At 43.3% G+C, this 15,758-nt stretch overlaps 1 protein-coding gene across 2 annotated transcripts in view; it reads right to left on the bottom strand.

Moving 5' to 3' along the window:
• The window catches only part of sima (HIF-1 transcription factor component sima), a 70,263-nt gene that overhangs the window by 7,445 nt on the left and 47,060 nt on the right, over positions 1 to 15,758 (bottom strand). For both annotated transcript variants that reach the window (XM_065866988.2, XM_065866987.2), the window contains exons 8-11: positions 10,086 to 10,825; positions 4,393 to 4,904; positions 3,529 to 4,324; positions 1,650 to 2,296 (exon numbers count right to left, since the gene is read on the bottom strand). In XM_065866988.2, coding sequence (XP_065723060.2) covers positions 1,650 to 2,296; positions 3,529 to 4,324; positions 4,393 to 4,904; positions 10,086 to 10,825 — 2,695 coding nt within the window. The remainder of the gene's footprint in view (positions 1 to 1,649; positions 2,297 to 3,528; positions 4,325 to 4,392; positions 4,905 to 10,085; positions 10,826 to 15,758) is intronic.

Below are 15,758 nucleotides of genomic sequence, written 5' to 3'. Positions count from 1 at the left end.
AAACTACAAACTAAATTAAAAACGACAACTAATAAGAAACGAAAGCTCCTGCCAGGCTAAAGCTTCAGTGGCGACCCGAGGTTTGTTCTATATACGCACTATATCTATACAACTAGGTCTAGGTATATATATCTATATATTAGATGTGTGTGTTGTGCGATTGAAAACGCCGACAACACGAGGATTGTTGTTTAATTGCTAATAGTTGCTCTATGTATATTTGTTGTATGCTTCTTGTTTAGTTTTGACTTTTCACTAGAGTTAGTGTGCATATTTGTCTAGCTTAAATGTTGCTTCCTCCTTTAACTTTCCTATAGGGATTTCGTTTTCTCGTTTTTTTTTGATTTTTTGTACCTTCAGCGCTCGAATTTCAGTTTTCAATTTTGCTACTTTTTGTTCACAATTTTGACAATTTACATGCTTTTTCGTGGTATCTCACAACACACGACAACAAAAAGGCCAAAAATGAACTCGAAAACAAACTCGTCTTGTCTTTGAATCATATATATATCAGATTATCAGATCTTTCAAATCCGCATTCCTGCACTGCTGCTGCTGCTTCTTTCTTGCTCAGTCAAAGCTTACACATCTAACAAATTGCTCGAATAAGTTAACAGAAATCATAGGGATAAGGTCTAGAAAACATAAACCTGATGGATGCCGGTAACTCAAACAACAAAAGCAAATGCTATCACAGTAAAAAACTTAAAGTTGCCGTATTTGTTTTTTGAATTTATACAGTTTACAATTTTATTGCAATCGGTCTCTGATTCGCATTCCTCATCTCATCTCGTCTACATCGCTAATAAAAACTACGTTCAGAGTGTGTGTGCGTCTGCGATCCGCTGTGATGATTCTCTTCTACGGCACGGTGATCACTCGCTATAACTACTCGAATAGTATATATTCCTACCGCTGCTCCTCCTCGTCGTATGTACAACAGAATTTTTGCTCAACAGAACAGAAGATTTTTAACAACTTGCTTAGGTTCTTAGGTCGGTAACTTAAAAAGAAATCAACAAATCGCGCCAAGCTACAACTTAAAATTATCGATCGATCGATCAATCGCTCGCTCCTCTTCTGGTTTGCATCGCATTGGATCAGATCGGTTCTCGGCTCTCGGTTAGCACTATTTTAAATAGTCTACAAATTTATAATTTTAAAGTCCACGCTGCAGCTGCAACTGCAGCTCTCTTACACATCTAGACTAGATCTATCCGCTACATGTCTAGGTATATATCATATATCTAGGGACTAAGGTCTAGGGACTACAAAAACGGACTAAAACTAGGCCCGCCTTCCTCTCGCAGCGGGAGGAGGTTGCTTTGTTGGTTACAGTGTACAGTTTAAAGTTTAAAGTTTACATTTTAGCTGATGCAGTGGTAGTCGTATCTCCTAGGTTTAGCAATATAAAATCGATCCATTTACAAAGACAAATTGTAGAAATGGGCTTGTCCATTCGCTTAGCCTAACAATCCTTGGTTGTATCTCTTTTTCTCTTCTTTATCATCATAGCCGGCTGTGAGTGCTTCCATTAGCTAATTGAGAGGCGGGTGGAAGGTCGTTCTCTTGTCCTGGGACCCGAGAGTCTAGACCTTGGCCAGCTGCTTCTTGGGCCGCATGGGCACAATGCAGTAACCGGCACTTACATCGCGTCCGCTGACCAGCAGGTTCTTCAGGACCGAGTTGGACTGCTGTTGCTGCTTCTGCTGCTTGTTCTCCGAAGATTGTTGCCACCGGTCGCTTCCCGCTCGCTTGGCTGCTTGGGTCTGCTGCTGGGCAGGATCTTTGCCAATCAGCTGCTGCAGGAGCTGCGGGGACTGGACATCCAGGCAGAGGGTGCCGCTCTTCAGGCGCTTCGACTCCACGGGATTGCCCGCTCCTGTCGCACTATTTAGGTGTCGCTTGTTTCCATGCTGCTGCTGCTGGGGGACGAGGCTCACCTTGGCCACTCGGGGTGGCGTCGTGGTGGCCGGCTTGCTCTCCACCAGGCGAATGGTGGCCTTGGTGGTTACCGGCGACAGGTTGGCTCCATTCAGCAGCTTTAAAGTGGGCTGCTGCAGCTGCTCCTGCTGCTGCTGCTGCATCAATCCCTTGTTGTTCTGTATGGTAATCAATGGCACTGCATTCAGGATGATGTTCTGCTGCTGCTGCTGCTGCAATTGCTGCTGCTGCTGTTGGAGCAACTGGATGGTGGTCACCTTGCAGGGGGCCGGCGATGAGGCTTGAGTGGGACTCACGGGAGCCGCCTCCGCCACCTGCATCTGCAGCAAGTCCCAGCAATCCAGGTTTGTGGCTAAAAAGTAAAAGCAAATCCAAAGTTAATAAGAAACCAAGTAGCATTTAATGGAAATGTGCTGTCTAATCTTAAAATTTATTGAATCCAATGGCCAGCCAAAAATTAATTCCTTTGCCCATGACATTGGTGCCAATTTAAAACAATAATATTTGGCTGTCTCAAGCATTTTGCACATAAATAGGTGGGCAAATTCCATATAATATATCTATATCTGCCTGCCTTTGTGTCTATATATTAGGTAGCTAATATCTACAGTTCGTTTCGCTTTTTCGCCTGGTGTGTGTGACATAAATCAGTGGCGATTAGCTGGTGGAAAATTCATAAAGGCCTAAAGGCATCTGTCAATATCCTCCGATATTCCCCTCCTTTTTTACTGCCTGACATATATCCCAGCACTTGCAGTCAATACAAGTGACAAGGCCAGGGGTTGATGCCACCGATTCCGTCAGTTTCTGGGCATCAATCACAGACCTCGTGCCGTGACATGTGTCAAAGGTAAGAGAGCAATGTGTGAAAATTACGCAAATCGCTTGCAACCCACTGGAGTGGAGCGGCAGACCCACATCAATTAGCTCTCCCGCAGTTCCCCGACACAAAACAAACAAAAAATAATAAAACCCAACCCAAAGTGACATCTTCCGCGACACGAAACAAAAATTCTGAAATTTTCTTCATGTTTCCCTCTATTTTTACATGTAGGCGTTTGGAGTGCGTGTGCGTGTGCGTTGGCAGCATATCATAAAAAATAAAGCAAGTTTCCACGGTTATTTTTAGCCAGGGAAGTGCCATAAAATTGGGCCCCTCCAAATGCAGGAGGCAAAAGTGTGGAATATTTCCAAAGCCAACACGGAGAGGAAGGTCCCAAAAGGCCGTAAATCAATCTATTCAGCTCTATTAGATCTATCAAAAGTCTCTTTCTATTAAAGAACGAAAGTCTCGTAAATTTCCACTCCATAATTACCCCTCAATTGCTCTGACTTTTTTGTTTTTTTATATTTAGTCTGCGGACTGACTAGTCGTTCTATAATCTCTCTTTTTAAAAGTGTCCATAAACAAAAATAGTCTACAGTCTGTTAAAATATAACATAAACAGAACAATTAAAGTCTTAGCTATTTTTGATTATATTTTTAAAGACCTATTCCCCTGTTCGAATTCTTTAGAACCTAATATTCCTAAGGATTCCAATATACTTCGTAATTTCGCTACTCTTTTTCCCCAAGATACTTACAGTCCTTGCTGTAGTCATTCTCAAATGCATCCTCCATGGGATGGCATAAACTGGCTCCCATTTGCACATCGTATTTTTCTTTTTTGCACTCGATGCTGAGGCTCAGTATCTGCTGTTGCTGCTGCTGCTGCTGTTGCAGCTGATGCTGGCGCTGCTGTCGCTGCTGCTGCTCCTCCTGCAATTGCAACTCCTGCTGCAATTGCTGGAAGGTCCTGAACTCGTTGCTATTTTGTTGCTGCTGCTGCTGATGATGATGTTGCTGCTGGAGTCGCTCGTTGCACTCCTCCGCAACGGTAACGCCACTTCCACCCAGAATCGAAAGGGTTCCATTCCCGGATCCGCACAGCAATGCCGCCAGTTCGCTGGAATCGCTGGTGAAGACCGCCGCCTGTTGCTGCTGCTGATGCTGCTGTTGCACCGGCGACGGCGACAATGACGAGACCGTTGAGGCTGGCGATGAGCACAGTGAGTTGGAGAAATGCTGCTGCTGGTGTTGCTGCTGCTGCTGTTGCTGCTGCTGCTGCTGCTGGTAGCCAGTATTGCTGGTGGCGTACTGCTGGTGATGTTGCTGCTGCAACTGTTGCAACTGCTGCTGTATGGCATCGATCTCCTTGGGCACCATGGCCTGCAGATCCTCTGGTGGACACCACATGAGATCCGTCTCCGTCAGCAGGGGCATATCATCATCGATGGGGATGTAGGGAGCACGCATGGCAAAGTCCTCGAAGGAGAACTCGTCCTCCTGGGTCAGCGAATTGGGACTGCACAGCGATGGCAGGCTACTGTCCTCGGGACTCTGTTGGAACACAAGGGAAATTGTGGTTATTAGGGGTAATTAAGGGGTTTAGATCTAAGGAAACCCACCTTTGAGGTGATGCTAGGCGAATGCAAGTGCTGCGAGCAACTTGTGTCGTTCGACTCCTCGCGGTAGTTGAACAGGGGATCAATATTGCTGCTGCTGTTGCTGTTGTCGTGGTGCTGGGCATGATGTTGCTGCTGCTGGTGTTGCTGCTGCTGCTGCTGGTTGTGTTGCGGCTGGTGTTGCTGCTGCTGCTGATGACTGGTATTCCTTTCAGTGGGCGTAGGTGTGAGTGGGCTGAGCGGACTGTTGGCATAGCTGTTGCTACTGCTACTGGTATTGCTGGTTGCTGCAGTATTGCTGCTGCTGCTGGTGCTGCTGCTGTTGGGACTCTGGTAGTGCTGGCCACTGGCCGTCGTGGAGCAGGTGGTCGAGTCCAGGGAATTGATGTCCTCGGGCAGCAGACAGGAGCCCATGAGGCCGACCAACATGTCACTGAAGGGCGTCATCTCGTCCAGCTGGATGCAGTTGGTGGAGGCCAGGTGGTGGGACAAATCATCGGGTTCTTCCTTAAGCACTGAAATTGAGAAAAGACAGAAAACATATGCAGTTAGTGGCGGTTTCACCTAGTTTCGCGCTGCCGTGCTACATCTCAATTCGGTTTTTGTTGGTCTACTGTTAATTAACTCTGTTCGGTAAAAGAAAAAGAAACCCTGTGCTGCCGAAATTTCAATTATCGCTCGCCTGAGTCGCCCCTAATTGACAGCTCTCAATTGAATCTAATTGAACGCTCCCCTCGTGAATTAGTCGCTCCAATTGCCTCCACAGTGGAATCGAAGCAGAGCCATGATTTTTATGGCCGGGCGACTCATTAATCAGCATTTTGGCCCTATTGACGTACGCGGAATAAATATGCAAGCGAAGCGGTGCGAAAAACAAGCAATCCCATCCAATCCTCAAAACAGGAACTCTGACTATTTTTACGGAATTAAATAACTATCGGGTGCATCGCCCCAGATCAGGTGCAAGGGCGCTTATCAATATGGGGGTCTTGAACCAGGGGCGATCTTCCCGCGAGATTCGGGCTGTGCGTCATCTGGGACAGAAATTCCTAAAGCCGAGCCTCAGCTATCAACCCATACCCATCCCCATTTCCATCCCCATCCCAATTCGAATCCCATTCCCGTCATGGGGTTTGCTATACTAGATGGTATGCTAATAAAACTGGTCCCAACCGCCTGTGTGTGCCGACTATTAAGTTGCAAAATGGAAATGAAAAACTAACTAAAACAACGGAGAGACCGCAAGCCAAATAGAATTTCAAATGCAAGTCCAAGTGCATTGTTTGCCTTTGGCTCAGGCGCTTCTATCAAAGAGCCATATATAATGCGGATAAATCCCAACTGCGGCAACTGCCACCGGGCAGCCATATAAGCCAGAATATAGTAAGCAGATTGCCTGGAAAGGGTTTGCGGCTCTTCACCAACCCACACTAGCCTTAGTTAATGCATATTGCACTCGGAAAAATCTATAAAATCTTACCAAATTAAACTTCACATCAATAACCACCTAACTCCGACATGATATTTGCCAGTATGGTCACACTAAGTAAGCTTGTGCATGCAAAAGGGAAAAGGTCACTCTAAAACTCCTATTTTGAGATATAGAACAAACGAATGCTTTTTTTTCCCTGTGCAATACATTTTCCAATGCCATTTTCAGGGAAGCGACAATAAAGATCAGATTAGCGGTGTGTAAGGGATTTGCACAGCTTGTAGCTGGAGCTGCCCCGGCATCTGCTTGCTCTTGCGGTCGCTGCATTCGACACAAACAAATTAATTAACAATGCACGCCCAAAGGTCTAACCCCCCGCAAACCGCACCATTACTTTATGGAGCCCCCAACCCGGCAGTGCGACTTGTAATTATGGCACTCGAGTGCTACTCAACGTTGGCAAAGCTTTTTGCGGAAAAAACAACAGAAATTATGGCGCATGATAATACAGAACAGAGCCCCTATTCAACGTCCATTGGGGGTCTATCTATATCGGAATCGAGGAGTGCATTTTATGAGATGTTTGCAAAGTGCTTCTATATATTACAGCTCATCGAATGTGTTGTTTTTCGCCAAAGTGCAAGGCCGGGAATGGCATTTAGCGGCTAACTGGCTAACTGGGCCTACACGCAAGGCTAAGGAGAACAGTGCAGCCGCAGCTGAGACTTGGCCATCACCCAGTGATCCAGTCACCCAGTCATCGAGTCACCCGGTCAGTAAGTAACCCAGTTACACGGGGAAAAATATTGGTAATGCAAAGGTCTTAAAGTATTAAAATATTCAAGAGCTCTGAAGAAACTCTGTTCTATGAAGAACTGATGATCAAATTATGATCTTAAGAATTTCTCTAATGATTTTAAATACATCGTTAAGCCTTTCCAAACTGTTATTATCTAGAGAACGCCATGTTTTTCCCTGTGCAACCGATGAGAGGTCGGTCGTGAGGCACTTGTGAAAGGCATCTCTGCACTTGAGCCACATTCGGTGCACTTGAGGCGTGGGTTTGTGTTTTATATTCGAAAGTTTTTGAGGAAACAGGTTGCCACATTAGCACGCACACCAAACTCATACCCAAAATTCATGCTCGAGGCGTGTGACTGCGAAGGAATCTACGGCACACTAGAAGAACTCAACCTCAAACCCAAAAGACGAAAGCCAAGAGCAAAACGGCTTCAATTTAAATAAATTTATGTCATCATCTGCAATTGAAGACGATGGCGACTCGTGATGTGACGTAGTTCCAAATCAGAATCGAAAGATGTAAACAACGGACACGGTCACTTAAGAGCCCGCAGAGAAAAATGGGAACAGGGCGTGATACTAGTACATTCTATAGTCTATAATAGCTTTATGTAAGAGCCCGAAAAAATATTGACAATTTACACAGCAGCCAGCAGACTGAGCACTGCAAATCGTACTCGAACTCATCATCATATCAGCTGTGAACTTGAACCCCGGCTGATTAGGATCCAATCCAATCCAACCATACGTCCGCCTGTTATTTTTTAGTCCACATTTGTGCTGCGCTGGTCGTGATGGACGTGCTTATCACACGTGCTAATCACGATAGAAGTGCGTTGTCCATATTCCCCTTCGATCCCTATATATTCCATTGCCTTTTCCATTTCCACAGCATAATTGCCCAGCCACCGACTGAAAGCAAAGCCCATAAATTGATATTTATGGCCGAGAGTGTGTTCCCCCGTGCTATCGTTACAAATATTTGCCTTTGTAGATTGTGAGCGGATAAGAGCATAAGGTAATTACACTGGGACCCTCTGTTTTTGTTTGTCAACGGGTTACTTTTGTTTGGCCATCGAGAAGAAGCCCCCGAAACTGCCCCCTCCCTGGTTATCTCTGATTCCACAGTGTAACGCCTTGAAAACCCGAGTATCTGACAGCCGATCGAGTGTTACAACTGCTGATTAGGCTAACGAACGGAATATTTGAGGTGTTTGGAAAAATACCAAATACCAAACACCAAAACAACAGCGGTGACAAGAATTACATAAAAACAAACATCCCCTTTAAGGCAATTCGATTTGGGCTGAAAATAAAGCCGAGGCATTTCCCCTGTTTATTTACGTTCCGCGACGCAACGAAAATAAATATAGACGATGCGGTGGGAAGAAAGTCGAGTAAAGTAAAGTAAAGTATCTCTATATATCCGCGTCTGCAGGCCCAGCAAAATGTCAACACAAAGAGGCCGAAGCTGAACGAAAACGAAAGCGATTAGGGGCTGGCTGCAGGTCCACTTGAAAAGTGTCTAAAATACTGGGCTACTCGGAGACTTGGAGATGGGGTGTACGGTTTTGGAGAGGGGCACATGAGACACATGCTTGATCCACCGACGGACCTTGGCACACGCGCCAAAAAATACACTCTTTTTTCGAGGACCCCTCTTCTCCCCCCGATGACAGCCACATCGCTTAGCATATTAATTGGCTCAAGTTAATATTCATATTTCTGTTTTTGTCACCAGGCGGCAGCAGAAAAAAGAGCGGAAAAATTCACTCGATGGGCAGAAGAAAAAAAGCATCTGATATACACAAATATTTCCATAGAGAAAGAAAAATAGTGGGCAAAACAAACGGTGACAATTTTCTAAATAATTTTATCATATGATGCCTAGCGGAAAGTGTAGATAGGAAATTTGTATGATTTTCCATAAAAAAAACAGAACTATAACTATTTTTACGGATTCTATAAAAAGAAATCCCTCAATAGACACTACTTCCATAAATGATAATCACTAAAAAATAATAAGTTACTCATGCAAGCTCAGAATTTTAATAGAGCCTATTATATCCTACCCTCTACTAATCTATTTGGCATATATTAGAGTGAACCAGAAAAGGTTTCCCTGTTACACACTGCGTATACACAATAATTCATTGATTGCCTTAGATAACCCACTTTACAGTGCCGTTAATATATTGACCGATTCCATAACCGCGATCTGCACTTTGAAAAACAAACCCAACACCGGTAAACTCTAATCTTTCAATAAACGATCCCCTGGGGTTTCATGTGCACAACACTGCGTATGCGTAATGCCGGCAAATTGTGACATAAGAGCCGGGCAATTGCATCGGCAACCGGCTTGCGGTTAAGTACGGGCGGGAATCCATATACCATACCGTATAATATATAACCCTCCGTATATGTACAGCACTATATGGTATGGTGCCTATATAGTGTGCACTTATCAGGCGAGCGAACCGAACATTGTTTACTAATGCACTTTTCGAGTGAAGGGTTGGCGCGGGGCATTTGTGCCTTTACAAATAAATAGTTTTATTTGCGCAAATTGCGGCCGCAGATAAGCGAGCCAAAAGGCAAAGCGATCGCCAGAATGACTGACCAACTAGCTGACTGAATGAATGCCAGGTTGTCGGATTGCCAGACTGACTGACTGACTGACTGACTGACTGACTGACCAATCAAATCGCACAATGCGTCAAATCACATCAAATAGCGCGCGTCACCAAGTTCCCCCTGCCTTCCGTCGATTTTACCTATTTTTGCATAGAATTTATAAACAAGCCAACCGGAATGCATATGTATAAGTTGGCGCTGCTTTGCTTTGAAAAACGTTGACTTTAGCCTTGAACGCAGAGCACTGCACCTGATGCACTTCACACAAAAACTGCTCCAAAGTGGTTTGCGAATCTTTCCTGTTTTTCTATTATTTTCTACAGTTATCAGCTGATTGAGCTATACCTTCCCTAACAACCGAATTGAGTTATGTATATAGCTGAAGGGGGTGTAACAGAAATCTCTATCAATCGAAATGCTAAACCTGCTATCGCGGCAATTTTATTTTTAAAAACCTTTCAATCACATATTGATATCAACAAGGGCTTTAGATTATAATGCAGTTTCTTGATAAGAGCAGGAACTTTTGATTTTGAAAAAGAGAAAACATTCCAATTTATCAATAGATCGTATTTAAGCAAAGAGATATCAACTTGTAATTTGTTCAATTTAATTAGCCAAAGTATGCATAATACGCGAATTCTTGAGAAACAAGAGTTGCTCGGTTAATTTAAGCTTTACATGATTATAGATAGAAACTTCTGGAATTAGAAACGCGAATTCTTGAGAAATAGGAGTAACTTGCTCAACTTCAAACTTTGAATGCCAATAGATAGAGATTTCTGGAACATACCCTAGTTATATGAAAAAGAATTCGTCTACTTACTTGTCAGACCTCGTCCATCGTCAGCAAAGAGCGAGCAGAATCCTTTATTCATATCTTGAGCTGGTTGCTGGGTATTTTGCAGATGACTGGGCTGTGGGATCTGCAACTGCTGATTGCTCGAGGAGATTATGGCTGCCGTGGCGGTGGTGGTGGGCGGCAGAGTGGGCTCCACGGAGTGGAGTGGATTCTTCTTGCAGAGGACCGCTGCTACTGCGGGCGGTGGCGGTGGGGTTGCTACTGGGGTTGGGGTCAAAGGTGGAGCAGAACTCGGACGGAAGACGGAAGCGGTCACCGACTTGGGACGCTTCTCCTCGTGACGCAGTCCGCTGTTACTTCCCCCGCTGAGCAGCTGGGCGGTAATGGTTCGCGGTCCTGGCGAGTGATTCTCCCGCTTGATCAGGAACTCCGCCTGCAGGATCTGCTTCAGGGGATTGCTCTCGTTGCTCAGTTGCCTTATCTGATCGATTACTGGTGGGTTGTTGTTTATTGCAGCTACTTTTCTGGTTTCTGGTAAAGCTATTTTCTCCGCTTCCTTGCTCTCAATTTCCAGAGGTTTATCCTCGACCTCAATGGGTATGGGTTTATTTTCTGTTTCCTTGGATTCCCGCAGGATTATTTCTGGATCTACGGCTGATTTCTCTGGCTCCTTCTCGGTTTCAGCTGGTTGTTGTAGTTCCTTTTGCTCACTTGCCGCCGTTTGTTGAGCGAGTGAGTATATCTCATGTTTATTCTCAAGATTACTGCAAGATGAAGAGGCACAAAGCGCGTTTCGATTGGGTTTAATTGAAATGCTTATTTTCGGTAACTTATTCGCGTTGCACTCGTTTGTTACACCACGGCGAGAGAAAAAAGCGATTCGCGGCATTCGTTCGAACAATGAAACATCTGCATACATTGTATCTCAAAAGCGAGAGTCCAATGTGTGCTGCACAACTGCTTGGCAATTGTTCTGGGTTAGTATATACCAATTAACCGGACTTAATTAACTCTACGGGTCCCCTAATGAGCCGAATTGAGCCGGAATTTCCTCACAGTAACTAGCAATTTTCGCCTACCATTCGCTTGAGTACACGGAAAAGAAAACAATACCGTTTTCTAAAAACGTTAATATCACTTATCAAGTTCTGTTTTTGATAAGAGTGTTCAGCAATGCCTGCATTATGATTTTACTGAGACTTTGTAAGATAAAGGCGGGCTATCGTATCTTTAATTTGTGATTAAATTTTTCTAGGATTTTAATAGCATTCGAATTTGTAACTTATGATTTTTTTAAATTAATAAAAAATGTATTCAATGGAAGATTATTGTCAAATTAATCATCAGTCACTATAAAATATTTGTAAAAAACCCTAAAACTAATTTTTGTACACCTCTATTGCAGTTAAAAGTCCTCAAACGTGATCACCGATCATTCCTACTCCGAGTAAGCGACTTCTGGGCGGTTTCCTAGATTTCATAATTGCCATTGGAAAATTTTCGCCCGCCGATAAGTCACGTTTCCCCAATGCCAGACCGATTTTCGAGACTCACCACCTATGCCTTATCAATTATCCGAGCGAAATCAAAAAACCGACGACAACGGCTGGGCATCGCTCAAAATGTTTTTCCCCTTGTGATAGATAGCAAATGGAACTAGGTGGGTGTGTCACAACAACAACAACATGGCGAAATGACAAGAACAACAGCGGGAACAGACCCAGATTGATAAGCCATATAGGGTGCAATCAGTAATCCGGTGGAACTGAAAGCCCAGACCAAGAAATCCGTAGAGAACCCGGCAACACTGGTATGATGTGATGTCTCAGGAACTATTTTTTTCCAGTTTTGTTTTCGATAAGATACGGGCGTTCGGGCGTTCGCGCGGTCGGCCGACTCAGCCTGATCTTCAGCACGGCACATCGTCTCGGGCCTACGTTTTTTTATGGACGTATAGCTGGGCCAGTGTAGCCTTATAAAAAATGCTGTGCATGCACAAAGTGGCTGAGAGTCAAGCGACGGCCGCGTGAAGCCCCCGTGGGGCCCCCGTGAAACCCCCGTGGAATGCGTGCTACGAGTGATCTGGCGATAAAGGCGCCATCGCACGATAGCCGCGCTATATTTGTGCCCCGGCCTCGAGTGCTGGACATGATGAGGCGGAATATCACCAACACCACCGCCAAAACAAACAGCCGAGCATTATTTATAATTTCCAGTTGGTAGAAGAAGCAGCAACGACTCTTTTTTGGGGGCTCGTCCCTCTGGTGAAATAGTAGAAAATACGTCGTTCGAGAAGCAGTTAATATAGAGGGGCAGCTAGCTCTCGACATTGAAGTGAAGGGTCTTCCGTCTTCTGTCCACTGGACAATTGAAGATCTACGATTTCTTCAGAGGTGACCAGCCCACTTTCTGGAGGCGGAAAAGGGGGCTCAATGTCACACGACTTTTGGGTGTTGCGTAATTCGATTCTAAGCAAATCGATTGATTAGGAAAACTGAGAAAATGTACGCAGTATTATAGGCCCCTGGAAAGGAACACACCCACCTGCCGTTAAACCGGAAGGCACTGAGTGGACAACAAAAGATACAACCTCCCAACCGATATACATAGATACAACTAGTCTACCGCTATACTTAAATAATTGCTTCAAAAATTGCTTGTTGAGCTCGCCAATTGTTGGGGCCAGTTGCAACCAGTTAGAACTGACACTCGTTACCGGTGGATTGGCCCCCTTTTCACAGAGGGGGCTTACATCACATTATTAATTAAAAGCCCCCAAAAATACTCAAGTAAATGCGTACAGCTACGGTTGAAATAATAGCACTAACATTACGCCAGTCTAATTCGGAGAAAGGGGTTTATAAAATAAAACCAGTTGAATCAAGGCTATTTTTGGACACTTTTTCGCTAGACTAATATATTAGTTAATCTGGAGTGCTGCAGAAATGAACCTAGCGACTTGAAAACAATGATTAAAGCGTCTAGAACTAATCAATGATATCGTGTAGCACATCTGTAGTATGCGAGAAGCAATGTACTCGAATGAAAACTTTAAAATTATATATTTAATGGGCCTTTTGAACTAATTGAATTTAAGGTGCAAGGCGTGTTAGTTTAACGAGTAAGCTATGATATATTACGCAGCCATTATCTCATGATTGTCTCAGTTATTATTGTTACAATCTATTACTAATGTCACAATTGAAGGAATTATAACCATTTTTAATTGCAAAAATTTTCTGTTTTAACAAAATAGTTGGATATTTGCTTTAAAGGTAGGTTATTAGTCAAGAAAGTCCATTAAATAACTGATTTTAAGATAATTTCACGGGGTATACTTTAGAACTCTCTCGAATACTTGAACTTAGGATGGTGCTATTATTACGACCGCTGATGTTTGTAACAGGCATCGGCAACAAACACTCCAGGCTGTTTGAAGTGCTGATGATTGGATGAAATGTTCGAGAACGAGTGGAACTGCTGATAAGGAATACAGATAGAAAGTGCACCCGCGATCTTTCCTCTCAACTCTTGAACTGTGCAACTCGATTTTGAGGTGGAATCTCGAATGTGAAATGTATAATGTGGAACGTGGATCGTGAATCGCAAATCGGATAGCGAATCTTCAAGAGTTCTGATGGATTCTCAAGTGCGAAGTCAGCAGCGCTGCTCGATCGCCTGATGTTTTTTGCCGCGCCTCTTTTCCCCACGATTTTCGCAAATGCACAAATTAATTACCCAGCGCAATTAAACAAGCTGCAGTTGAGTAAAAAACAAAACAAATAAAGCGTAACAACGGCAAAGTGAACTGTTTGACTGGTTCCCGTTTTTAGAATCTCCAATTTTTGGGAGAATTTTGAAAACAACCAGATCGTTTTTTAGATTTAGAACTTAGAAGATAGCACATTTGTTTTTAAATTTAAGAATATTTTTGGAACGTCTCTAGAAGTAAGCATTTTTGAGACTATACCATGAATCAGCTCCTTCCGAACTTCGAAAAAACGTTCTTGTTTGGAAAATTCTTTTTTCGAGTTCTTTGATGCAATCAAACACTTTTTCTTATTGTGTAACAAATTGCGTCGAAGAACGGAAGAGAGATACGAGAAATCGGCGACCATAAAAAGAGAGGAACAAAACAAGCGGACGACAACAAACACAAATTGTCATCGTCTGAAAAGCGAGAGGCTGTAAATTCGCTCTTCTTTCTTTCCTTTTTTTATATTTCGCTCCCCTTTTATTTTTTTCCTCCTTCAATTGCAGGGCATTAACGGGTGGCCCCCTGCCCCGCCCCCTTCTTCTTCTTCCTGAGCAGAGCCCCCCTAAAATAGCAGTAATTGACTGCGATTGTGAGTGTGTGTGTGTGCAGTAAATTGAATGAACGAAAAGACAGTGAAAAAGGAAGAGATCAAAAGAGTGGAGAATTGAGAATTGTGTTTTGTGTTTACTGGGGGTTGTGTAATCGATTGCAGCAGAAATGTAATTTAATTACACGCACTCTTGGCCATAAAACAGCCGATTAACATTTAATAAACAAATGCAAGTGCTCAGCAAATTTATGTAATGCAAATTTGCAAGTGCAATGTGGCGAAAAGCGAGGCGAAGAAAGAGAGAGATGAAGAGAGAGCAATTCTTTTTCCTTTCTGTTTTCTTTTCTGTTTTTTTTTTTGGACAATGCACGCAGAATGCAATTTGTTGCAGTCGACGTCGCAGTTGCAGCGCAGCAGCAGAGGACTTTACAGGTTAGGAACGAGTGTTGTGTAAAACTTAGTCTCTTTTATTTGAATCTACTTTTGATTTTATTTTTATTTGATCGTTTATTAATTTTCGGATGGCTTTTCTCTTTCCGGGCGGGTAACAAACATTTGCACACTTTTCTAATGGGTTTCTGATTTTTTTCGATTTTTTTTTGATTTTTTTAGATTTGTTCTGGACCGTTTCAGATTTTGATAATCGCTCACACACACAAACAGCGGCTGATTAAAATAGCAATTATATGTTTTTATAATATGTATACGCAACCCCGCTTGTGTGTGTGATTAAGTTTATTTTCGTCAATTTTTTGTATTTTGTTTTATTTTTTGCTGACATTTTTTATTATTTTTCACGAGCTTCACTAGGCGGTATAAAAAAACTTGAGGCTTTTTATGTAATTTATTAACTTTGGTTGATCTTTTACCTTTTGAACTTTGGATGTTCAGTTTCGTGGGTTTGTATTTTGAGTAGTTATTTTAAATATTTACAGTTCCGTTTGGGCTTGTTTGGTTAGTACATTTCTTTGCTCTGATACTTAGCGTTTTATTAAACTTTATTTATTTTGCACTTCGACTCAACTCGACGGCAGCTGGCGAAGTAAAACAAAACGTCAATCGGCGATTGTTTTTAAGCACGGCGCGGCGATCGGAGAGGTGCGAGCGAGATAGCAACGGCGGCGGCGGCAGAGTTTAGTTAATAGTTTTTTTTTCTATTTTTTAGTTAGTGCGCCTCTCTGTTTTTTCGGTTCAAGTTATAATTTCTTATATTTTTTGTATTTTCGGGGAGCAGTGCACGGAAAAAGTGAAGTGAGCGCTGCGAAATTTGAGAGACGAATGAGTGGAAATTCGAAAGCAAAGGCTTTTTTCAAAGCGGCAGCGAAGCGACGCCAAAAATGGGGAGAGCAATTCTCCCAGAGAGCCGGGAATTCTGAGTCAGAAGAGAGGA

This window comes from Drosophila suzukii, chromosome 3 (genome assembly GCF_043229965.1).
Source record: "Drosophila suzukii chromosome 3, CBGP_Dsuzu_IsoJpt1.0, whole genome shotgun sequence".
NCBI classification, from domain to species: Eukaryota; Metazoa; Arthropoda; class Insecta; order Diptera; family Drosophilidae; genus Drosophila; species Drosophila suzukii.
Note: the sequence above shows the minus strand (reverse complement) of the source record. Positions and strands in the feature narration are given on the sequence as shown.